Genomic DNA, 26,839 nt, shown 5'->3' on the forward strand with positions numbered 1-26,839 from the left:
TTGATAATGGGCAATTTCGCCACTGTGGAAGGGGGTTTGCTATTGTTGGGTGCAGAAGGTGCGCATGGGAGTGAGTGTCGTGTTTGCTTAGGAGGTTACTACGGGTGGGACGTATGCGGAATCTGGAGCTTAATCTTTTGTTTCTAAGAAGTAGGGAACATGGTTGATTCAGAGTAGGTTTGCTGACGAAGTGTTCCAGCCAGAGGGCTGGGTCGTTGAGGTATGGGTTAATGTCAGTATTGAGGTGTTGAAGGCCAGAGGTAAGTGTCATAGGGTCCATAGTGGAGGTCGCCAAGCGCACAGTCTGTGGGACAATACTAAGAAAAGATATGGTGTCTGATGGTTGTGGTGAGATGGCCGTGACGGATGTATGCGTGGCAGGATCCTTCCCAGGAGCCTGCCTGGAGCCTATATGAACTCTCCCAGGAGCCTGCCTGGCACCTATATGAACTCTCACAGGAGCTTTCCTGGAGCCTATATGAACTCTCCCAGGAGCCTGCCTGGAGCCTATATGAACTCTCCCAGGAGCCTGCCTGGCACCTATATGAACTCTCACAGGAGCTTTCCTGGAGCCTATATGAACTCTCCCAGGAGCCTGCCTGGAGCCTATATGAACTCCCCTGGAGCCTGCTTGGAATCTATATGATCCTTCCCAGGAGCCTGCCTGGCACCTATATGAACTCTCCCAGGAACCTGCCTGGCACCTATATGAACTCTCCCAGGAACCTGCCTGGCACCTATATGAACTCTCACAGGAGCCTGCCTGGCACCTATATGAGCTTTCCCAGGAGCCTGCCTGGTGCCTGTAGGATCCCTCCCATGAGCCTACCTGGTGCCTATATGAACACCCCATGTGCCTGCCTGGAGTCTATATGAACTCTCCCAGGAGCCTGTCCAGTGCCTATAGGATCCTTCCCAAGAGCCATATCATTGCGTATACTATCTTTCCAAGAAGACTGCCTGGTGCCTACAAGATCCCTCCCAGGAGCCTGCATGGTGCCTACAGGATCCCCATCAGGGTATACACGCATTTCGTCGACCACTTTTTCATTGTGGGACTTTTCATCGCCGACCCTTCAATCGCCAACATTGTTAGTTTAAATTTTTTTTCAGGGGGGTGTTTGTGAGGGTTGGGGTATGATTATTTAAGTAAGGGGGGGTTTGGGGGGGTGCAGCCCCCCCATATATTACAAAAAAAAAAAAAATGTTGGCGATGGAAGGGTCGGCGATGAAAAGTAACGTAGAACCCCCATCAGAAAGCTGTCTGGTGCCTACAGGATCCCTCCGAGGAGCTTGCTTAGTGCCTATAGGATGCCTCCTGGAAGCCTGCCCGGTGCCTGTATGGGCTGTACCAGGGACCTGCCCAGCACCTACAGAGCCCCTGAGAGGAGCCTGCCTGATGCATATAGGGTCCTTCCCAGGGGTCAGCTTAGTGCCTATAGGATCCTTCCCAAGAGCCAGACCAGTGCCTTAATGAGCTTTCCCAGGAGCCTGCACATTACTTATAGGGTTCCTCCCAGCAGCCTGCCCAGTGCCTATAAGATGACTCAGAGGAGCCTATAGGATTCCTCCCAGGAGCCTTACCAGTACCTATAAGATTCCTCCATAAGACTGCCTGGTGCCTATAGGCTCTTTCCCAGAAGGCTGCCTGGTGCCTATAGGATTCCTCCCAGGAGCCTGCCCAGTGCCTATGAGATGACTCCGAGGAGCCTATAGGATTCCTCCCAGGAGCCTTACCAGTGCCTATAAGATTCCTCCCATAAGACTGCCTGGTGCCTATAGGCTCTTTCCCAGAAGGCTGCCTGGTGCCTATAGGATTCCTCCCAGGAGCCTGCCCAGTGCCTATAAGATGACTCCGAGGAGCCTATAGGATTCCTCCCAGGAGCCTTACCAGTGCCTATAATATTCCTCCCATAAGACTGCCTGGTGCCTATAGGCTCTTTCCCAGAAGGCTGCCTGGTGCCTATAGGATTCCTCCCAGGAGCCTGCCCAGTGCCTATAAGATGACTCCAGGGAGCCTATAGGATTCCTCCCAGGAGCCTTACCAGTGCCTATAGGATTCCTCCCAGGAGCCTTACCAGTGCCTATAAGATGACTCCGAGGAGCCTATAGGATTCCTCCCAGGAGCCTTACCAGTGCCTATAAGATTCCTCCCATAAGACTGCCTGGTGCCTATTGGATCTTTCCCAGGAGCCTGTACAGTGCCAATAAGATTCCTCCCATAAGACTGCCTGGTGCCTATAGGATCTTTCCCAGGAGCCTGCACAGTGCTTATAGGATTCCTCCCAGGAGCCTACCTGGTGCCTGTAAGATTCCTCCCAGGAGCCTTACCGGTGCCTATAAGATGACTCCAGGGAGCCTGCCAGGTTTCCATAGGATTTTTCCCAGAAGGCAGCCAGGTGCCTATAGAATTCCTCCCGGGAGCCTGCCAGGAGCCTATAGAATTCCTCCGAGGAGCCTTCCTGGTGTCTGTAAGATTCCCCCCAGGAGCCTGCCTGGTGCCTGTAAGATTCCTCCCAGGAGCCTGCCCGGCACCTATAGGATTCATCCCAGGAGCCTGCCAGACACCTATAGGATTCCTCCCAGGAGCCTGCCAGGCGCCTATAGGATTCCTCCCAGAAGACTGCCAGGTGCCTATAGGATTCCTCCCAGGAGCCTGCCAGGTGCCTATAGGATTCCTCCCAGAAGACTGCTAGGTGCCTATAGGATTCCTCCCAGGAGCCTGCCAGGTGCCTATAGGATTCCTCCCATAAGACTGCCTGGTGCCTATAGGCTCTTTCCCAGAAGGCTGCCTGGTGTCTATAGGATTCCTCCCAGGAGCCTGCCCAGTGCCTATGAGATGACTCCGAGGAGCCTATAGGATTCCTCCCAGGAGCCTTACCAGTGCCTATAAGATTCCTCCCATAAGACTGCCTGGTGCCTATAGGCGCTTTCCCAGAAGGCTGCCTGGTGCCTATAGGATTCCTCCCAGGAGCCTGCCCAGTGCCTATAAGATGACTCCGAGGAGCCTATAGGATTCCTCCCAGGAGCCTTACCAGTGCCTATAAGATTCCTCCCAGAAGACTGCCAGGTGCCTATAGGATCTTTCCCAGAAGGCTGCCAGGTGCCTATAGAATTCCTCCCGGGAGCCTGCCCTGTGCCTATGTGATTCCTCCCAGGAGCCTGCCAGGAGCCTATTGAATTCCTCCGAGGAGCCTTCCTGGTGCCTGTAAGATTCCTCCCAGGAGCCTTACCGGTGCCTATAAGATGACTCCAGGGAGCCTGCCAGGTGCCTATAGGATATTTCCCAGAAGGCTGCCAGGTGCCTATAGAATTCCTCCCGGGAGCCTGCCCGGCACCTATAGGATTCATCCCAGGAGCCTGCCAGACACCTATAGGATTCCTCCCAGGAGCCTGCCAGGTGCCTATAGGATTCCTCCCAGGGGCCTCCCTGGAACCTATAGGATTCCTCCCAGGAGCCTGCCAGGTGCCTATAGGATTCCTCCCAGGAGCCTGCCAGGTGCCTATATGATTCCTCCCAGAAGACTGCCAGGTGCCTATAGGATTCCTCCCAGGAGCCTGCCAGGCACCTATAGGATTCCTCCCAGGAGCCTGCCAGGTGTCTATAGGATTCCTCCCAGGAGCCTCCCCGGCACCTATATGATTCCTCCCAGGAGCCTGCCAGGTGCCTATATGATTCCTCCCAGGAGCCTGCCAGGTGCCTATAGGATTCCTCCCTGGAGCCTCTCCGGCACCTATAGGATTCCTCCCAGAAGACTGCCCGGTGTCTATAGGATCTTTCCCAGAAGGCTGCCTGGTGGCTACAGGATCCATCCCAAGAGCCATTGTACTCAAAGCACGTTTATTTAACTTAAAATGTAGGGTGGAGTAAGGCCTAACATGCCCTATGCCAAGGTGGGATTTCCCTACCTAAAGAAATCTAAGGAAAGTCTGTGTCAGGATGTGCAAATTAAGTATCTGTCTGTGTCCAAAACCTATACCTGCCCTCACAACGAACTGTATACAATGTGTAGGGATGACAGCTTCAAAAGAACAGTGTTAAAAAGAAAGTTCAGAGCTTCTTCCAGCTCTTGGCTTAGGACCAGCTTCCCCTTCCCCCAAGTTCAAAATAGTTCCCAGAATATTGGGATTCCCTTCCCTAAGAGTCCAAACCTTCTTGCTTCCAAAAATAACACTGTTTCTTGGGACACTTCCCAAGTTGGGGTTCCTTTCCCGAAGAGTTCTAATCTTCCAGCTTTCAAAAATAACACAGTTCTGTTTCTTAACTTCAGTTTCTCACACAAGGATGTGGCAACACATATACTTAACTTCAAACCTGCTTTCATTGGCTTTTTCCAAATAGGGCACTCGGTCTAGGCACAGTTGTTGGAAAACACAGCCCACCCATTACAAGTCATGCAGCCGATAGCCCTTCTTCGTGCTTCCATCAAAACTTAGCCACTGGTTCCATCTGACAGGGGTGTATAGTAGATTCCTCAGTGTCACCATCTTCATACACTGTCCGGTGGCTTCTTTAGCCACTTTCTCCATCTGACAGTGATGCTTAGTTGATTCCTCAGTGTCGCCATATTCAGACACTGTCCCGTGGCTCCTTTAGCCACTGGCTCCATCTGACAGTGATGCTTAGTTGATTCCTCAGTGGCACCATCTTCAGACACTGTCCCGTGGCTCCTTTAGCCACTGGCTCCATCTGACAGTGATGCTTAGATGATTCCTCAGTGGCACCGCCTTCAGACACTGTCCCCTGGCTCCTTTAGCCACTGGCTCCATCTGACAGTGATGCTTAGTTGATTCCTCAGTGTCACCGTCTTCAGACACTGTCCCGTGGCTCCTTTAGCCACTGGCTCCATCTGACAGTGATGCTTAGTTGATTCCTCAGTGTCACCATCTTCAGAAACTGTCCCGTGACTGGCCTGGCCGCAAAGCACTTTATAATTCTTGTCTGTATTCCGCTGGCTCTTGTCAACACACGTTTCTATTAGCTTGCACTTCCTGGGCCCCTCTTGACTCTGGGCCACTTTTTATTCTCTCATCTTCATACCTTCATTGACTTCGCCCATACTTGATTCGTGGGCCCCTCTTAGATTCGGGCCAACACCTAGTCTCTCATTTTCACACCCTACTTGGTATTTTCTTGACCTCGTTAACACTTGTTCCAAGGGGTCCTCTTGACTTGGGGCCAATTCTGGATTTGTCACTTTCATAAATGATATTCTTTGATTTCTGGTTCATTTACTACTTTGTTTTCAATCCATTCGTGAGCATTCGATTGATGTTTTACTCTGTGCGGCGTTCAGAAGTGCTTTCAATCAATTTCAGTTCACTTGATAACTCAACAATACTTGTTCCAGCATTCAACAGTACTTTCAGTCACTCGCCGTTCATTCGGCAGTTGCAGAGGATGTCATTATACGTTACCGGAGCGCCCTGGTAAGAATGTGCATTTGCTTTACACTCACCGGTCACACACAGCAGCGTTTTTCCTCTTGGCGTCCTTCGCAAAGGGCTTCTTCCAGCTTCCTGGCTTCTCTAGACTCTGCCTTCCCCTCGTAGTCTGCACCGCACACCCTGCCTGCTCTCCTAACTTCCCTTGGAGGCGGCTGCGGTCAAGGGGAGCTCCACAGCTTCTCCCAAACAGATCTGCTCCAGCGGATAGCAGGACCTCTTGAACCTCGCACAGCTGACCACGGCCACAGCATCCCCTTCTCCTGGCCAGCACTGCTCCAGCCACCTAGATCCTCAGCTTCCTTTCCTCCAGCCCATTTGTCATCCCTCAGAATGGCTGCATTTTTATATACATCAGGTGTGTTAAGTGACCCCAGGTGTGGGTCATTGCGTTCTCTTGCCTGAATGTGGAGGACTCCATTAGGCAGACATGCCTGGTTGTTCCTTTGGTATGCCTGCATAGCCCTCTTCCTTGTCTAAGTACCAGAGTGGTGTTTGGAACTGTCTGATTTAATAAAAACGAAGCCTTTACACCTCTGTTTGGTCTCAGAAATATGTGTTTGTCAGTGAAATGAGGATGTGTCCTCCTAGTTGGTCTCTTCCTCGTCCCATTACTAGGTTTTGTTTCTGGGGAACAGTTTGGAAGGAGGAGAAGGGAAAGGGTTGACAATATCCCACAAAGGCTTTAGGGATAGCGGGCTCATGATGAAGGGGGCAAAAGGGGATACTGTGTCTCAGGTATGGACATCCTCTCCCCAGACCCCAAATTTGGGTCAGGATCCAAAAGTGATGGCCTTTCCCTGGCCACCTGACCAGAGGATCCAATGGGAGTAGAAGGGAGGATGCCCTCAGTTTCCGCACAGTTCCTACAGGATCTTTCCCAGGAGCCTGCCTGGCACCTACAAACCCCTCAGAGGAGCTTGCCCGGTGCCCATAGGAAGACTCCAGTATCCTAATTTGTGTTTTCATTTTTGTAATTATTATTAGTGTTTTTAGTGAACGCGGCCCGAGCTTCGGGAAGCAATAGAGCTCTTTACAAGTCATAAGGGGAAGGACACAGTGAAGGAAGCAGAGAAAGACGGGAGTGGGGAGCTAACAACTGGGGAGGGGTAGGGCGGGCACTTTGGTAGCAAGTGAGCTACATGTGACCAGGAGGGTCAGGGGGGTGGGGGGGCAGCTCACCTTTTCTCTGGTCTGTTGGGGGTTGCGTGTGATATGAGTTGCTTCTAGTGTAGTGCAGAGTAGGGACATCTTTTAGCTACTTGGAAGGCTTGTATTTAGTTTGACTTGGGATGTGATTTGCTCCTAGTGTAGGGTACAGTAGGGCTGTCTTTTAGCTCCTTGGAAGGCTTGTATTTGGTTTGACATTAGGGTAGTGTTTTTAGCTCCTTGAAGGCGTGTATGTGGTTTGACTTTAGGGTAGTGTTTTAGCTCCTTGAAGGCGTGTATGTGGTTTGACTTTAGGGTAGTGTTTTAGCTCCTTGAAGGCGTGTATGTGGTTTGACTTTAGGGTAGTGTTTTAGCTCCTTGAAGGCGTGTATGTGGTTTGACTTTAGGGTAGTGTTTTAGCTCCTTGAAGGCGTGTATGTGGTTTGACTTTAGGGTAGTGTTTTAGCTCCTTGAAGGCGTGTATGTGGTTTGACTTTAGGGTAGTGTTTTAGCTCCTTGAAGGCGTGTATGTGGTTTGACTTTAGGGTAGTGTTTTTAGCTCCTTGAAGGCTTGCATTTGGTTTGACTTTAGGGTAGTGTTTTAGCTCCTTTTTTTTTTTTTTTAATTTGTTTTGGCACAAGCCTTTACAAAATAATAGATTTGCATATGCATTTCATTATTATCCACCAACCCTGCCAATTGTTCCTAATTTTTGCTGGATCAAAGTTTACAAATACTTCTACTTTATTTTATTATATTAGATTGTCAAACCACTTTCTATTATGACCTGGGTTGATGCAAACATCAATGCAGTGTTAGTGCCCGAGATGATTCTATCCCAGAAGAAGTCTGTAACTATGTCTTCCTCCCTTCGCACGAGATCTCTAAAAAGTCTAAATCGTAGTGGCCATGTGCCTTCACAATCCATTAGAACATGTCTTAGCGTTTGTTTGGCAGGGTTTCCACAGACTGAGCATAGTTTTTTTGCCATGTCCCCTTGGTTGCGTTTTACCAGAACAGCACCACAATGGACAAGGTTCAGTCTCATTCTGAGGAAGTCTGAACGCAGTTTCCTATTAGGGGACTTCAGGAGATATCGGGAGAGACACCCGAGTTTCTTTTCTCCTTTCAGGAGAGTGTTTTGCATTGGGTCCTCTCTTACTTTTTCTACCGTTTTAATCCAGTCCCATTGTTCGAGTCTTCTTTTTACTTTAAGTGGATTTAGGACCAAGATCTCTTCATTTAGATCTACTGCATTAGGGTAGTGTTTTAGCTCCTTGAAGGCGTGTATGTGTTTTGACTTGGGATATGAATTGCTTCTAGTGTAGTGTAGAGTAGGGTAGTGTTTTTAGCTCCTTGACGGCTTGTATGTGGTTTGACTTGTATAGCAGGGGATTGCCTTGTACTGTGTCCTCACAATTGAACCTGTCTCTTCTCTTCCCTGCAGCTCCTTCTCAGCCGGGTGCAGAGGCGGTCTCTTCATGTTCACCCTCGCCCGGCTCACCCGTCGCCTCCGTCTCTTGCTTTTCAAGGCCGTGGTGAGCCAGGAAATCAGCTTCTTTGACTCTGCTAAGACAGGTAACCCTTGAACTATTGTATCCACAAGTTGTACCTGCCCCAAGATCATCTCTGCTCTGGGGCTGTTTAAATGGAGTTACTCCAATATTATCTCGGGCCCACCCCCTTGGGGAGGTTTATGGGATGGATTTGCTCCAGATATCATCTCAGCCCCAGGGTTTGTTGGATGGAGTTATATCTGTTCAATTGTTCTGTAAGAAATGTCTGCTTTTGTGAGTTTTGCATGAGGCCTGAATGTACGTATTGTCTGCACCTGCTATCCACCCGGAATACACCCAGGCGGGCACTTGGAATTACCCACTATGGGTACACACACGCACATCACACTCCATACAAAACAGCATAAAGCAGCTGACACAAGGGTATTCGGGTTCAGAACGGCAAGGATCAATCGCAAAAGAATGTCTGGATAAAATCTCCAATCAAATGTGATCGAAACAGAGCGTCTTCAAGGTCTAGCTTTTAACGTTGGTCTTTGTCTCCGGGTTGTTGGTTCTCAGAGTTCCCGAACCGTCTTCGTTTGTGCCTGGGGTGTAGTCCTTCTGAAGTTCCCAGGTCCCAGGTGAGTAGCAGTGTATAGGTTCCCTGCAGGAAGTACTTTTGGATCTTCCAGTCCAGGTCGTTGCTTCCCTAGGATCTAGGGATCCAGCTCTGGGCTTCATATTTTTCCTGATCACTTGCTCTAGGGTTCTGGTCCCTGGGAGTCTACCGCCCTGATGGTCCCTAGGGTAAGCACTGTGGCCCCAGACGACATTGTCTTGTCCCTACTACTGCCTCTAAAGTCTCCCCTGGGCCATCCTGGTCTATTGGAACCTTTGCGATCTTAAGCCCTCTAGGGTTCAATAGTCCCCCCTCCACCTTTTTGAGATGTGTGGGTCTGTATTCCCCTCTGGCGCAGCTTTGGTGTCTTAGACTCCCCAATGCTCTTTCCAAAACTCTCTCCTCGAGATGGTATCACCTCCTCCTTCTCCCTCAATACTATCACCTTCCAATCTCCCCTCCAATTATTCTCCCCTCTGCCTCCAGCTCCTTCACAAATGCTGCACAACAGATCTGACTGCTTTTTAAAATGTGGACTCCCTTCCCCTTGGGAGGTGCTTAGGAGCTGTGGCTCCACCTGAGCTGGGTGGTGTGGGGTGTTCATATAAATGCACAATGTTTTGAGAGTTGGGTGGACTGGAAGGTAGTGGGCCAGAACTTATATAAGGGCCGGCCAGTCTCTTGGAACTCATAGCTGGCCTGGAGATCTCTCCCCCTAGCATCCCTGCCTTTATTGCCCACTTCACCCGGTGTCCCCCAGTTTCCCCAGTATGTGACTAGACTGTGGACATTCCCCTGGTAAGCATGGGAGTGGTCTGGGGTGTTTCCAATTCCTTTGTCATGGGAGACTTGCCGCTTTGTAACTCCTGCATATGCACCAAATTGGGAGAATAAAATGTTGGATTTCTCTCTCTTGCGTACAAAGCAAGTCTGTTTCAATTTGCCTGCAGGCAATCTTGTATCTGGGGGGCTTCCGCAGCATTATGAGCAGGACTCCCAATTAATAATGTTTCCCTCTGCACTGGCATGGAGGAAAGAAATGTGCCTCATTGCTTGTGTGTGTCTTTCAAGTGTTGTAGCTATTGTGTCTGGATGTCAAAGGCTTTATTTTCTATGCTGGGGCTTTGGGTCTGGTTTGGGAGCTTGGATGGTTCTCTAAGTGGCTTTACCTTAAGCGCAGGGGTACCTTTAAGGGTCTTCTTCTCCTCTTTAGGCCCTGGGTAAGCATTGGTGTCTCTTTCAGTCCCTGACACCTGCGGTTGCATTGTACACGGTGGCCAAGAACGCACTGCGCATGCATTTCATGCCGCTGGCCAATGCAGACTATGAACGCTTTGTGATGTGCAGTGCCAAACAGAAGGACGATGAGTCGCTGGACACTTTCTATGGATAGCTGTGCTATATGTCCCTGTCGTGTGCCTGGGAGAACCCCCAAACAATGGTCAGGAACCAACTCATACAAGGCTGTGCATCTGGAAAACTGCGCAGGCAAGTATTGCGGGAATCAGGATTCACGCTACCCCGCATATTGGAGTTCGGCAGATGCCATGAGGTGTCAGAGGTGCGGGCATCGAAAATGGATGTAGCATTAGGTCGAGGGAAGACTGAGGATGTGTGTGCCATGGGCTGAGGTCAAGGAGGAAGAGGGGCAGCAGAAGCGCTAGGCATTGTGAGCAATGCCGCATATTGGAGTTCGGCAGATGCCATGAGGTGTCAGAGGTGCGGGGATCGAAAATGGACGCAGCATTACATCCAGGGACGACTGAGGATGTGTGTGTCATGGGCTGAGGTCAAGGAGGAAGAGGGGACGACAGTGTGTGGTGGCCAGCGTGACTGCGGTGCCAGGGCCCTCGAATCCTGCAGCAAGTGTGAGTATGATCTTCTGCACCCCGCAGAATGCCTGGCGCAGGGGTAGGCTTGGGGACACTGTGGGGCACTCGACCACTATACCCGTATGTGCAGGGCTCTGTTGCCGTTTGTGATGCCGAGGGGGTCGGTAAGGGCAGGATTCTTCAGGCCACAGCGCCCTCTCAATGTCTCACAAGTAGACCAAGGGGATGATAGCGTGACTCACGAAGATGAAGAGGAGGAGAACATTTTCTTTATCTCGAGTGTCAGTGCGCTACGAGCCACCAACAGAAGGCAGCCACAGTGCCTCATGAAAGCCAACGAGTCGACGGTAACGGTGCTGGTGGGCACAGGGGTGTCAGTCAATGTAATGGCCATGGTGCACTATGATGCCATGGTGGTGCCGCCCACACTGCAGAAGCCAGGGCGCAGATATTCACTTTTGGCAGTGAGCAGTCCATCCCATTGGCCGGAGCATTTGTGGCAAAGGTTGAGCATGGAGGGTCGTCAATCAAGGTCTGATTCTATGTAACGAGCGTCAGCAGCAACACTCTCCTGAGCTGTGTGGCAGCAGAAGCGCTGGGCATTTTGAGCTCCACCTCATCAGTGCATGTGGAAGATGTACAGGTGCTGTTCGCGAAGTACAGCCAGCTCTTCTAAGGAATAGGCCGTATGGCCGGTGAACCAGTGAGGCTGCATATTGACGAGTCGATACAGCCGATTGCGCTCATGCACCGCAGAGTCCTATTCCATCTGCGGGATCTGGTCGACAAATAACTGGATAATTTAGTGGCACTGGACATCATTTAGAAGGTGGATGGACTGACTCTGTGGGTGTCTCCAATAGTCATCGCCAGGAAGCCAAAGCAACCTGATTCAGTGAGGATTTCTGTGGACATGCAGCTCACTAACAAGGCCATCAAGTGTGAAAGACATATCACGCCCACGATTGATGACATCATTGCGGAATTGCAAGGGGCATAATTCTTTTCAAAGCTTGACCTACGGACGGGATACCCTTAAGTGGTGTTGCATCCAGACTCACGGTACATAACCACCTTTACCATGCACCGAGGCCTCTATAGATACAAGTGCCTGAGCTTCATGGTTTCTTCAGCGGCGGAGGTGTTCCAAAACATCATCCGTGGGGCCCTGGCGGTTTTGGATGGGGTCCTCAACATCAGTGACGACATCCTGGAGTTTGAAAAGACTGAGGCGGAACACATGGAGAGGCTTGTGAGAACTCTGGAGTGGCTGCAGGCGCTCGGACTGACCTTGCAGAAGGAAAAATGCGAATACCTCAAGAAGAACATTGAGTTTTTTGGGTTCGTGTTCAAGGAGGGAGGCGTGTCACCTGACTCCCAAAAGGTAAAATACATTGTGGAGGGGAGTCCCCCAGAGAATGTGTCTGAAGTCCGAAGCTTCCTGGGTATGGTCACCGACTGTGGCTGGTTTATCCGGACCTAGCCTCCAGGTCTGAGACCGTGAGAAGTCTCACCAAGAAAGAAGACACGTGGCAGTGGGGTCCGCTGGAGCAGTCCGCATTCGAAGATGTGAAGGGAGCGCTGACGGCGGAGGACACCATGGCATTTTTCGATCTGTCCCTGACATCAGAGATTGTGCTGGATGCCAGCCCTTTTGGTATGGGTGCAGTCCTCACCCAGACAGACGCTAATGGGGAGGTCAGACCGATCGCTTATGCAAGCATGGCACTGTCGGAGACAGAGCATCGCTACTCGCAAATTGAGAGGGAGGCCCTGGCAGTCTTCTGAGGGGGCCAGCATTTTCGCCTATACATACTGGGATGGCTGGTGACGGTGGTAAGTGACCTCCTGCTGCCGATCATGACTGGCTCATCTTCCAAACCTCCAGCCCAGATTGAGAGGTGGATGCTGGCACTCCTGGATTATGGGGTCTTGTTGGTGTATCGGCCAGGCAGTAACAACGCTGCAGATTATCTGTCTAGGCACCCCAGAGGCGAGGTTGAAGGATGTGGAAACATCAGTGGGGAGGAAGTAGGCGAACACAGGAGGCTAGTCGTGGAGGCGGAAACCCCACACTCAGTGCCTCTCCAAGAGCTGGAAAAGGCGGCGGCCGAGGACGAGTGCTTCCTAATACTAAAGGCGGAACGTCAGCAAGGGTCATGGATTCCGGTGGTGGCTATGACAAAAGGTATGGTTCCCGGACCATGAGAGACAGTTGGAGGAGTTTGTGTCGGCCTTCATGTGGTGCCAGGCGACTGCCCCAGCACAGAGAAAGCCCCTTATCGAGACGATGCCCCGAGGAACGAGGCCCTGGGAAAACTTCCATGCAGATTTTGGGTACACAGGCTGGGACACTAATTTTCTAGTGGTGGTGGTTGAGTGGTCACGGTACTCTGAGGTCGAGTTCATTGAATCGGTCTCTTTTGACAAGGTGGCCGTGGCCGTAGAAAAGATCTTTGCCACTCGCGGCCTGCCTCAGACCTGTGTTCAGACAACAGACCGCCGTTCCAAGGGGATAGCTTCGCCCAGCTGATGGGAGATTACGGAATGCAGCACGGGAATATTACACCAGTCTGGACCTGTGCCAATGGTGAAGCTGAGAGGTTCATGAGGTCTCTGAACAAGGAGTTTTGCATCGCTCATGGCCAAGGCCACTGCCTGCAGTGGGCGCTGTATCAGTTCCTGAGGGTATATAGAGCCACCCATCAGGCACCCACTGGAGTGGCACCAGCAGGGACAATGTTTCGGCGGTGTCCGAGGGGTCTTATCCCTGAAGTGCGGGAGCGGGAACCGGCCGTAATTGATGATGCTCAGGTGGAGCGTGAAAGGAGACTCCGGACGGAGAGGGAGAACATCAGGAGAGGGCTCTGGCCCCAACAGCTGACTCCTGGGGATGAAGTGCTCTGGAAGAACAGGCATCCACAAGGCAAGCTTTCACTAATTTATGAGCCTGGTCCGATGGACGTTGTGGCGGTGCGTGGCTCGATGGTGACTGCATCTCTTACCCGTAATGCCAGTTTCTTCAAGAAGATGGGTGAGACTAGGCCGGAGACGATCCTGTGGTGAGATACTGGACGACGGCGGTGGCCTGGCCCATCCGCTGAGTCCCCTAGGTCGAGGGCACGCAGGTGAGGTGGGCCTGATCCAGTAAGTGGGCAGGAGGTATCCCCAAAGGGGGAAGCCTGCCTATTTCAATGACTATGTGATGGACCCCTGAACTGGTGGGCCCAGCCCACGGGCAAAACAGTGACTTGTGGGACTGGGAGGAAAGCGAATAAAGGGGTCTTTATTTTGTGGGCTGTGTAATTTATTTATTTATGTATTTATTTTTATTTATTTGCATTTATAAAGCACACAAACAGCCCTGGGGCATCGTGGCGCTGTTACAGAGGGCTTATCTTAACATATGAAACACAGCAGTGGTGACAAAGCATGGAATAAAAGATGTAGAGCTCAAGATACAGAAGGAGAAAGTACTTTTTGCAGTTGGTGGGTTACAGAGAAACAGCATGTGTAGGCAGGTAGATACATTTACAGTAGATGCATTTAGCAGAACAGTAGGGTTTTTAGTGTTCTCCAGCATGGGGTCTGGCATGGATTCACATGCTCATGAATATTCCCCGTCGTCAGGCTGGGAATCCTCTGTAAAGAAAAAATCAGTAATAGTTTTGTTTCTGATCTGTCTTTCTTAGTAGTAACCAATCACTGATATCTGGGTCATACTGCCCCCAGCCAATGACTGCCCTCTCCCTAAAACCCCGCCTCTGGCTGCCATCCTCAGATTTTTACCGCACGCTCAAGTGTTGGGAGTTCTCGTGCTTTAGCTCTCGAGTTTTTGCTGCGTTTTCAGGAGATTTTCTAATTTTTTTGGTTTAATCGAGCCTCAAGCTCCACCGTTTCTACTTCCGATAACGGGGACCCATTTCGGAATTCTTCTACGCCCCTCAAAGGTGAAGTTTTCGTCGAGTTTACGCTTCTTGGAGGATTCCGGAAGATCTGCGGCCTACCTCAACGGACATGGCCCAGGAAAGGGAAGCTCGACGCCCGGATCCAAGCTGTTCAGGTGCTGCCCTGGATGCGGATTACAAAACGTTTTCAAGGAGGACGAGCATTCGCGATGTCTCTACTGCCTTCATGAGGACAAGATGCACGTGGAGAAGGACTGTGCGTTCTGCAAGAACCTTTCGGAACGGACCAAACAAGATCGTCGTTCCCACCTCGCCGCCTGGCTGGAGAAGGGCACAGCAGGTGAGAAGGTGAAGAAAAAGTCTGAGCGGGCTTCTAAGTCCTGTGAGGGCGCCCCAGCGACAGGGGCCCAACAGAAGGCCAAGCACCGCGAGTCCGTGGGCACCGGGAGCGCCGAAAGGTCAAGCTCTTCGGCTGCCAGGCAGGGCGCGACTTCCCTGGCATGTTCAACCACGAGCCAGCGCTCTGGTTCGGGGAAGAGGAAGTCCGAGAACCCGGGTAAGCTGCTGGAGTGGCCCCGGTCGATCTCGAAGGGGGAGCGAGGCGCTGACTCTCCCCACAAGGCGAAGGCCCAGGACGCACCTAAGGTGGTGAGGGCTTTGATCCAGCCGGCAAAAGCCTCTATCGAAGTGGTCGCTGCGACCCTAGCGAAGCCGGCTGAGACTACGCCAGTGGAATCGGCCTCTGGGCCCAGAGTTTCCCTGCCACCGCGGAGGAAATCCTCTTTCCAGCCCATCGTTAAGACCCCCGTGAAGTCCCCGGCGGAAAAAGAGGGGGGGGAGGGCGGTGGCCATTACAGACTCGGAATCAGCCTCTGAGGAGGAGCTCGTGGAAACCGAGAAGGGCCTCAACGAGAGGTTCATAGGCCTCAACGAGAGGTTCGAGAAGGTTCGATCCCAGGGGACGGTCCCCGCTGACGTGATCGAAGAGAGCGACGATGGCGACGAAGAGGGCCCAGTGAAGCGGCCACCCCATCCGTCGCAGCCATTACCCGAGCCCCAGGATAGCTCAGCAGCCATTTTGTTGGCGATCCAATCCTTATGTACCGAGATAAGGACGAGATTACCACAGACCCCGACAGAAGATCCAGTACCAGGCCCGTCGGTAAACCATCCGAACAAGCGGAGGAGAGTCCACCCCTCTCTGCCCTTCATGCCCGCGAGGCCTGTGGACCCCTCAACCCCCTCGCCGGACCCTAGAGAGGATACGGCGATGAATACAGCGACGGGGACGGACGACGACGGCGGCGATGACACAGCGGACATCCCGTCATCACCCCCCCCCCCCCCGGGCTTCTCCAGCCGACGAAATTGGCTCCTTTCACGCCATGATAACCAGGGCATCCGAGCTCTTTCAGCTCTGCCTTGAAGAACAAAAAAAGGAAGGGTTTCTTTACCAACGACGAGAGGCCAAGAGGAAGACGGTCCTCACAGTGACTTTGCTCGACGACATCTGGGACGAGGGGCTTGCTGTCCTCAAGAACCCTTCCACGACACCCGCCAAGAGGGACAGGTACGAGAAGAAGTACCAGGTCCCCGATGCCGCCCCCTTGTGCCTCAGGGCCCAGCCCACGCCGGACTCTGTCGTCTCGGCATCGGCTAAGAAGAAAGCAGCGGGTGCGGCGGCTTCAACTTCCACTTCCCCGCCGGACAGCGAGGGCAAGAAGTTGGACTCCATGGGACGACGAGTCATCTCGTCGGCGGTGACGACGATTAAGGCGGCCAGTGCCTTAGCGATCGTGGCCTGCTACGACAGGGAGCTCTGGTTCTTTCTATCTGACGACAAGAGGGCGGAGGCCCTACAAATTCTGCAGGAAGGCGAGGTGGCATCGGATCACGCCATAACGGTGGCAACGGACATTGCCGATACTGGATTTCGCCAATTGGGCAACAGAGTTTGCCTCCGACGACGAGTATGGCTCAAGGCGACAGACTTTCTCCAGGACGTCCAGACCAGAGTGTTGGATATGCCGTTCGACGGCAACAACCTTTTTGGTAAGGCGGTGGATGAGTCTCTCCAGGCCATCAAGACCGACTCGGAGACAGCCTGGGCCCTAGGGGTACTTCAACAACGACGGCCCTTTCGGAGCTCCGGAGGCAGACAGGGTGCCTCCAAAGGATCTAGCGGTGGCTCTTCCACTTACCGCCAGGCCGCCCGCTCCTCTTCCCAGAAGGCCTACAGAGGTCACGGCAAGCAAGGGGGATCCCGCCGTCGTCGCCGAGGAGGCCAAGGCGGCAAGGCCGACTCCAAGCAAGACTGATCCGGCCGTGTCGTTGGGCCCCCACCGAAGCACCCCGGTGGGAGGCCGGCTGACGAAGTTCGTCAGCGTGTGGGAGTCCATCTCCACCGACCGTTGGGTGCTGGACACTCTGGCCAACGGGCACTCGCTGGAATTCCAAAAGAAGTGCCCTCACATTCCTCCTGTGGCCAGGAAGGAGAATCACATCCCTCAACTGCTGTTGCTGGTAAGGGCGATGCTCAAGAAAGGTGCCATCGAGCTCGTCCCCAGGAGGCTCCGGGGCTCCGGAGTGTACTCAAGGTACTTCCTCATCAGAAAGAAGACAGGCGGTTGGCGCCCCATCCTGGACCTGCGTCGGTTAAACAAATACATCAAGGTGCAGAAATTCAGGATGGTCACCCTCCAGCACGCGCTGGGACAGCTGGAGGAGGGCGACTTCCTATCGTCGTTGGACCTGGAGGATGCTTACTTCCACACCCCCATTCTAAAAGGGCACAGGAAGTTTCTCAGGTTCGTGGTTCAGGGACGCCACTACCAATTCAGAGCCCTACCCTTCGGATTAAAGTCGGCACCCAGGGTATTCACCAAGTGCCTGGCACTAGTGCCGGCGCGGCTGCGCCTGCAGGGGCTTCACGTCTACCCCTACCTGGACGACTGGCTAATCCGGGCAAGGACAAGAGAACTCGCCGTCGAACACACAGCGAGGACCGTCCGGCTGCTCACGGAACTGGGGTTCTCCATCAACTACCCCAAATCCCACCTGGTTCCGTCGCAAGTAGCACTGTTTCTGGGAGCGAAGCTCGATACAGTGGGGCAATTGGCTTCCCCGTCAGAGGAGAGGACGAAGACCATCCTGGGCAAGGTGCGGCGCCTGCTAGCCACGGACGTGGCCAGGGTGAGGTACATCAAGTCCCTCCTCGGGATGATGTCCTCATGCATCTATCTGGTACCCCTTTGCAGACTTTGGATGCGTCCGCTACAGGAGTTCCTCGACGCCCGCTGGTTTCAGGCGACGGGCTGCTTCGAGGACAGGATCCCTCTCGACGAGGAGTTCCGTCAGGCGATCCTATGTTGGGGTACCTGTGCTCACCTCACTACAGGCACGGACTTTCAAACCCCGGCGTTCAGGAGACGGTGACGACGGACGCATCCCTGGAGGGTTGGGGGGCCCACACCGGAGATCTCCACGCAAGAGTCCTTTGGCTTCCGGAGGAGAGGTCTCTCCACATCAACATTCTGGAGCTCCGAGCAGTGTTCTGGCGCTCAAGTCGTTCCTTCCGTCCCTCAAGGACAAAGTGGTGAGGATCTTCACCGACAACACCACCACGATGTTCTACATACGGAAGCAGGGGGGCACCAGATCCCCAGCCCTATCCAAGGAGGCCCAGGATCTGTGGCACTGGGCCGTCGCCCAGGGGATGTTTCTGGTTCCCTTCCTCTTGGTAGGAATAAAAAACACCATCGCCGACTCACTCAGCAGGGAGCTGCGCTCGTGCCACGAGTGGGAACTACGTCAGGACCAGGTGGATCGGCTCTTTCGACGATGGGGCAAACCCCGGATCGACCTTTTCGCGACGGCGACAAACTCCAAGTGCCAGAGGTTCGCCAGCAGGTTCCCGCAGCGGGGAGCATGGGCGAGGCTTTCTCGTTCCCCTGGGACGGCTTGTTTGTATACGCGTTCCCTCCGTTGCCGTTGCTGCTCCGCCTCATCAACCAGCTCAAGAAGTCCAGGTGCAGAATGATCCTCGTCGCACCGGCGTGGCCGAGGCAGATCTGGTTCCCGGACCGTCTGGATTTGTCAACGTCCCCACCAGTCAAGCTGCTGGCGGACGCAGATCTTCTCTCCAGAGAAGGAGGCGCCATTCTCCATCACGACCCACAGCCGCTGAACTTGCAGGCCTGGCTCCTGCAGCACTAGAGTTTGGAGGGTACAATATCCCGGCTGACTGCAGAGAGGTTCTTGCAAAAGTCAAGGCGTCCTGAACTCTTAAGTGTTACGGTCATAAGTGGAAGAGGTTCTCTGTCTGATGCCGTGCACAGAAGATTAACCCTCTGTGGATTACGGCCCCTCAAGTACTGCCGTACCTACTGTCGCTGGCCAAAGCTGGTCTGACTCACACCTCCATCAAAATACATCTGGCTGCCATCTCCCAATATACCAGGACTACGGGACGGGCGTCCTTGTGGTCTCATCACCTGGTGAAGGAATTTATGAAGGGACTATTCCGATCGTTCCCGCTGGTGAAGGCTCCTGCCCCCACGTGGGAGCTTAATGTGGTGCTGACCAGGCTCATGGGGGGCCCCATTCGAGCCTATGCATTCGGCGCCTTTGAATTTCCTGTCATGGGAGACAGCGTTCCTCGTGGGCATCACCTCCGCACGACGAGTGGGAGAGATCCAGGCCCTATGTTGCAAGCCTCCATACTTGACTTTTCATGACACGAGGGTGGTGCTGAGGACGCACCCCTCCTTCATGCCCAAGGTGCCGTCGCACTTCCACCTCAACGAGCCCTTGGTGTTACCAGTTTTCTTCCCGTCGCCTTCGACGCCGGCCGAGAGGACTTTGCACTCGCTGGATGTATCTAGAGCGCTGAAGTTCTACGTGGACCGCACAAAGATTTTTTGGAAGACGTCACAACTGTTTGTGAACTTTGGGTCTGTGAATCAAGGGAAGGCTCTCTCGAAGATTTCCATTTCCAGATGGCTCTCCGGCTGCATCATGCACTGTCACCGGTTGGCAAACCGACCGCTGCCTGGCCACCCGAGAGCCCATTCGACCAGAGCGATCACTGCTACCACGGCGTTCCTGTCTGGTGTGCCCCTGCTGGACATCTGCAGGGCTGCTATGTGGAGGTCGACGCACACCTTCACAAGATTCTACTGCGTCGATCGGGACTCCAGGGAGGAGTCCAGGGTCGGCCAAGCAGTGCTGCGCAACCTATTTGCCTAAGTTGAGCCTGAGGAGGAGGTAAGAATTGCTTAATGTTGAGTTTTGGATGTAATGCTTAATGTTGAGCCTTTGCCACCTCCCGTGGTTGTGCATGTGTATACTGCTATGTATTCTTATATTCATGAGCATGTGAATCCATGCCAGACCCCATGCTGGAGAAGGAACAAGTTACTTACCTGTAACTGTTATTCTCCAGCATGGGTCTGGCATGGATTCACATGCGAACCCTCCCACCTACCCCTCTGCGGCTCTTCACTTGGTCATACTGCCACTTTGCGTGCTACCAAATCTGAGGATGGCTGCCAGAGTCGGGGCTTAGGGAGAGGGCAGTCATTGGCTGGGGGCAATATGACCCAGAGATCAGTGATTGGTTACTACTAGGAAAGACAGATCAGAAACGAAACTGATACTGATTTTATCTTTACCGAGGATTCCCGGCCTGACTACTGGGAATATTCATGAGCATGTGAATCCATGCCAGACTCATGCTGGAGAACAACAGTTACAGGTAAGTAACTTGTTCCTTTTGCGGAAGGTGGAGTAGGATCTTTCATTTCTTAGTGTGGTGGGCAGGGCATTCCAGTTTTTGGGGGCGAGGTGCTGAGTGATGCCTCTCCACCGCGTGTGCCACATACAACATTCCTGTCTCTGCCTCGTGCCTTAGTGTGGGTAATCAGTTGAGGCGGTTTAAGGATCCCTGTAGACCTCCTTCTGAGTGCAGCATCCACTAGCTCGGGGCAGCCCCTTAGACCACACCACTGTTGGTCTCTAAGTTTAGGCACTCTTGCTCTCCTCCATGAATTCATACTCATGATCTGCAGTCTCTCTCTCTCTCTCTCTCTCTCTCTCTCTTTCTTTCTTTCTCTCTCTCTCGCTCTGTACTGCTTTCTTTCTAACTCTCTGTCTCTCTGCGGCTCTCTCTTTCTCTCTCTTTCTGCCTCTCTCTCTTCTTCTCTCTGTCTCTCCTGCAATTTTCCATACTTGGGAGTAGCAGCAAAGATGGCTGACTCATTTGATGTAACATGATTGTATGTTTGATATCTTTTTAAAGAGGTTCACTGTCTTTATTCAAAATAAATGTGCTCGCTTGTCTCCATGGGCTGTTAATTGTGAAATGTTTACACTCTACGATGTGGCTGCATGGACACTTCTCACAATATATATAAACACAGTGTAGTATGGGAAAGCAAGATGGCAGCCTCCGCACCCTTCTCATACAGTAGACAAAGGGCCGGGGGTTTGTATGAAAAGAGGTGACTGTTAAAGAACAAACTGCCAGGAGAGGTTATAAGGGGTTTAAGAAGGTTTCTTCATGTCTTTGCTCCCCTTACGGTGTGTGTGTAGATGCGTGTGTGCGTATATCAAAATAGTGGACGCATTTAGTCTTTAGGAAATGTATGCCTTCTCCTTACTTTTGGGGGATTGTCACCCCAGCCCTCAGCAACATGTGCGGTTCAGTTTTAGAGAATCCTCGGGGCTGAGCAAATGAGCACCAGACCGCAACATAGCTAAACAATTGCATATCCAAACAAGGTTTTGCCTCCTGGTGTGGATATGGGGGGAAGGAAAGGCATTGTTGTGAGTTTGTTTTGAGTGCTGACTCACTTTCTTTGATGGCCCTGTACAGGGGAGATCACCTCGCGACTCTCCACAGACACCGCCAGCATGAGTCGATCCATCGCCGCTAATGTGAACATTTTCCTGCGCAGTGTGGTGAAGGCGATCGCAACATACGTCTTCATGCTCAACATCTCCTGGCAGCTGACATTGATAACTTCCCTGGACTTGCTGATAACGGCACTGGTGCAGACTGGGTACACCCACTTCTCTGAGGTACTGCATGCATTCTACTGGCTGGGTTTTCCTCCATGGGTCTTGGGGACCTCCCCTGACCCACACAATCTAACACACTGCTCTGGGGTACTGCGTGCATCCCACTAGTTGGGTGCTCCTCCATGTGTCCTGGGGACCTCCCCTGACCCACACAATCTAACGCACTACTCTGGGGTACTGCGTGCATCCCACTAGCTGGGTGCTCCTCCATGTGTCCTGGGGATCTCCCCAGAGACACACAATCTTCCACACTACCGAGGAAATGTGCACATGCCACTAGCTTTCTCTTACACCATGTGTCCAGGTTATGGGGATCTCCCCTGACCCACACAATCTTCCAAACTACCCTGAACGACTGCACACATTCCACTAGCTGGGTCTTACTCCATGAGTCATGAGGACATCCCCTGACCCACACAATCTAATGCACTACTCTGGGGTACTGGATACATCACACTAGCTGTGTCTTCCTTCATGAGTCATGAGGATATCTCCAGACCCACACAATCTTCCACAAAACCCTGCAGTAGTACACACATTCCACTTGCTGGGTCTTCCTCCTTGAGTCATGAGCACATCCCCTGATCCACACAATCTTCCACACTGCCCTGAGATAGTACACCCGTCCCACTAGCTGGGTCTTCCTACATGGGTCATGAGCACATCCCCTGCCCCACATCATTTTCCACACTACCCTGTGGCATTACACACATCCGACTAGCCTGGTCTTCCTCCACGAGTCACAAAGGCCATCCCCAGACCCACACAATCTTCCACAATACCATGCGGTAGTACACATATCCCACTATCTTGGTCTTCCTCCATGAGTCATGAGGATATGTCCAGACCCACACAATTTCCCACACTACCCTGCGGTAGTACACACATCCCACTAGCTGGGTCTCCCCTCATGAGTCATGAGGATATCCCCTGCCCCACATAATGGTCCACACTACCCTGTGGTAGTACACACATCCCACTAGCTGGGTCTTTCTCCATGAGTCATGAGGATATCCCCTGCCCCCACACTACCCTAAGGTACTACACACATCCCACTAGCTTGGTCTTACTCTATGAGTCATGAGGATATCTCCAGACCCACACAATGTTCCACACTACCCTGCTGTAGTACACACATCCCACTAGCTGGGTCTTCCTTCATGTGTCATGAGGACATCCCCTGACCCACACAATCTAACACACTTCTCTAAGGTACTGTGTGCATCACACTAGCTGGGTCTTCCTCCAGGAGTCATGAGGATATCTCCAGACCCACACAATCTTCCACACTACCCTGCTGTAGTACACACATCCCACTAGCTTGTTCTTCCTCCGTGAGTCATGAGGATATCTCCAGACCCACACAATCTTCCACACTGCCCTGAGATAGTACACCCTTCCCACTAGCTGGGTCTTCCTACATGGGTCATGAGCACATCCCCTGCCCCACATCATTTTCCACACTACCCTGTGGTATTACACACATCCGACTAGCCTGGTCTTCCTCCATGAGTCACAAAGGCCATCCCCAGACCCACACAATCTTCCACAATACCCTGCGGTAGTACACATATCCCACTATCTTGGTCTTCCTCCATGAGTCATGAGGATATGTCCAGCCCCACACAATTTTCCACACTACCCTGCGGTAGTACACTCATCCCACTAGCTGGGTCTTCCTTCATGAGTCATGAGGATATCCCCTGCCCCACACAATGGTCCACACTACCCTGTGGTAGTACACACATCCCACTAGCTGGGTCTTTCTCCATGAGTCATGAGGATATCCCCTGCCCCCACACTACCCTAGGGTACTACACACATCCCACTAGCTGGGTCTTCCTCCATAAGTCATGAGGATATCTCCAGACCCACACAATCTTCCACACTACCCTGCTGTAGTACACACATCCCACTAGCTTGGTCTTACTCCATGAGTCATGAGGATATCTCCAGACCCACACAATCTTCCACACTGCCCTGAGATAGTACACCCTTCCCACTAGCTGGGTCTTCCTACATGGGTCATGAGCACATCCCCTGCCTCACACAATCTTCCACACTACCCTGCTGTAGTACACACATCCCATTAGCTTGGTCTTACTCCATGAGTCATGAGGATATCTCCAGACCCACACAATCTTCCACACTACCCTGCTGTAGTACACACATCCCACTAGCTTGGTCCTCTTCCATGAGTCATGAGGATATCTTCAGACCCACACAATCTTCCACACTACCCTGCTGTAGTACACACATCCCACTAGTTTGGTCTTTTATGAGTCATGTGGACATCCCCTGATCCGCACAATCTGCCACACTACCCTACGGTAGTACACACATTCCAATAGCTGCGTCCTCCATGGGTCAAGAGGACATCCCCTGATCCACACAATGTTCCACACTACCCTGTGGTGGTACACACATCCCACTAGCTGGGTCTTCCTTCATGTGTCATGAGGACATCCCCTGACCCACACAATCTAACACACTTCTCTAAGGTACTGTGTGCATTCCACTGGTTGGGTTTTCCTCCACGAGTCATGAGGACATCCCCTGCCCCACACAATCTTCCACACTACCCTGCTGTAGTACACATATCCCACTAGCTGGGTCTTACTCCAAGAGTCATGAGGATATCCCCTGCCCCACATAATCTTCCACACTACCCTGCTGCATTTCACGCATCCCACTAGCTGGGTTTTCCTCCATGAGTCATGAGGATATCTCCAGACCAACACCATGTTCCACACTACCCTGTGGTAGTACTCACATCCCACTAGCTGGGTCTTCCTCCATGAGTCATGAGGACATCCCCTGCCCCACACAATCTTCCACACTAGCCTGCGGTAGTACACACATCACACGAGCTTGGTCTTCCTACATGAGTCATGATCGCATTTCCTGATCCTCACAATCTTCCACACTACCCTTTGGTAGTACATACATCTAGCCTGGTCTTCCTCCATGAGTCCCGAGGACATCCCCAGACCCACACAATCTTCCACACTACCCTATGGTAGTACGCATATCCCACTAGCTTGGTCTTGCTCCATGAGTCATGAGGATATCTCCAGACCCACACAATCTTCCACACTACCCTGCTGTAGTCCACACATCCCACTAGCTTGTTCTTCCTCCATTAATCATGAGGACATCCCCTGCCCCACACAATCCTCCACACTACCATGCTGTAGTACACATATCCCACTAGCTGGGTCTTACTCCATGAGTCATGAGGATATCTCCAGACCCACACAATCTTCCGCACTACCCTGCGGTAGTACACACATCACACTAGCTTTGTTTCCATCCATGTGTCGTCCTGGTGACATCCTCTCGCACATGATTTTCCTCACATCTAGTAAACGCCCCAAATTCATGTAACAATTTTACATTATAAAAGCAAAATGTAAGACAAAATTGTAAAACAAATGAATAGATGATTCTAATATCACATATTCCATAAAGTGCATTTAGTTAAGAACAAACATGACATTCATATATGTACAATCAATAAATACATATTTCAAATCAATTATATTTGCAATTTAAAACAACTGCTATACAGTTAGAATATATGAGATCCATACAGAAGACAAGTTCTTATTGACTATCTTTCCTTGATGACTCCATGCGTGCCATACAATGTATAATTTCAGGTAATTAGCCGAGCTTCTACAATGTTTGTAAGAATCTGCCAATTTTCTGATAGCAACTTTACAACTTTACTAATAATCGGAAAGAAATATTTGGATCTAATGTGCAAACAACTGAACATAAAATGAATGGGAGATTACATTTCTCGTAATTCACAAAAGCTGAGTATTTGATGGTTTTCACTCTTTTCCCACTTCCCAAATATGGAAAAAAACAGGCAACAACTGTAGGGTGAAGATAAAAGGTCAACATATTGCTCATGGCCAGACCATATTTTAATTGCTACATAATCCATTGCAAGATGCTTTGATAAAATTGAATTTATAGGCTGTTACAGAATTCCCAAAATTTGCTTTTTACCAATACTTTACCCTCCTTGTTCACCAGTTTCCGAATGGTTAACGGAGGTTTTATTAACAAAATCCCTGAACTAGCCCTGTTTCTAGGATGGGGTTTCCTATCTAGGAAAGACAATAGCAGCGGTCTGATCGCATCGCGAAATCCAATCTGCCCATCAGAGAACTACCAAGCCAACTTCTCCCATCAGGCGAACTACTCTCACTTAAACTCTCGCTCCATAACACTGCCTCACTTACCTTCCACCTCATATACAGACCCCAGACCCTCTCCAATGCTTCGATGAGGATATAGCCCTCCTCCTATCCAATAATACCAAGACTACCTCAAGAATCATCATTCTAGGTGACTTCAATTTAGGCCTCAATGACAGCTTTGGCATCAATGCCTCTGCCATACACAACACAATTGCTTCTCTAGGATTCACCCAGTGCATTGATCTTGCCACCCACGACAAAGGCCTAACCCTAGACTGGCTTGCTGACCTGAATGGGTCGACTTGTATCGCAGCTAACTCTCCTTGCCCTTGGTCTGACCATAACGTCATTACCTTCACCACCCTGCTCAAAACCCGCTCAAAACCGCTCCTCAACTTGCCCAGCATCACTTACGAGAAACACACGCAATATTAACTGCACCAACATGCTCCCCTTGTTGCGACCAATTACAAATTACACCCACTCAACTGCCAACCCAGCCTACATGGTAGAGCTTTACAATGCCACGCTCCTACAGGCTCTCGACAAAATAGCACCACTGAGACTTTGCAAACCCAAACCAGCAGCCCATCTCCACTCCTGGTATACACCCAGCCTCAAACACTTAAGATGCATCAAACAAGCCGCTGAGTCCTCATGGGAAATCTCACCTACTAAAGCCAGTAGAGAACTCTTCCTCACCTCTGCTAAAAAAATACAAGCAAACTGTACTCCAGGTGAAAGGCCTAACGTACAACGAGCGAATCGCTAACACCAGAGTTCACCAAGATCATCTCCAGCCTTAAACCTTCCGGATGCCAAGGCGACATCTGCCCCGCTCCGTTCATCAAAGACTGTATCACCAAGCTCGCTCCATTTATCACCTCCCTCATCAACAATTCCGTCACACATGGCACCATGCCTTATAATCTAAAAGATGCTTGGGTCCTCCCACTCTTAAAAAAATCCATCGCTTGACCCGACCATCCCGACCAACTACCGTCCCAACACCACGTCCCCTTCCTCCTGAAAATCCTTGACCGAGCCGCCTACCTTCAAATACAAGAACACCTCAAAACAAACAACCTCCTG

The 26,839-nt window shown here is 51.6% G+C and overlaps 1 protein-coding gene across 5 annotated transcripts in view; it reads left to right on the top strand.

The window, feature by feature from the left end:
• Nucleotides 1-26,839, top strand: part of LOC138522059 (antigen peptide transporter 2-like) — a 268,133-nt gene that overhangs the window by 108,256 nt on the left and 133,038 nt on the right. For all 5 annotated transcript variants that reach the window (XM_069635292.1, XM_069635296.1, XM_069635293.1 and 2 more), the window contains exons 4-5: nt 8,043-8,173; nt 21,328-21,533. In XM_069635292.1, coding sequence (XP_069491393.1) covers nt 8,043-8,173; nt 21,328-21,533 — 337 coding nt within the window. The remainder of the gene's footprint in view (nt 1-8,042; nt 8,174-21,327; nt 21,534-26,839) is intronic.

This window comes from Ambystoma mexicanum, chromosome 13, assembly GCF_040938575.1.
Source record: "Ambystoma mexicanum isolate Mex_15411 chromosome 13, UKY_AmexF1_1, whole genome shotgun sequence".
NCBI lineage: Eukaryota > Metazoa > Chordata > Amphibia > Caudata > Ambystomatidae > Ambystoma > Ambystoma mexicanum.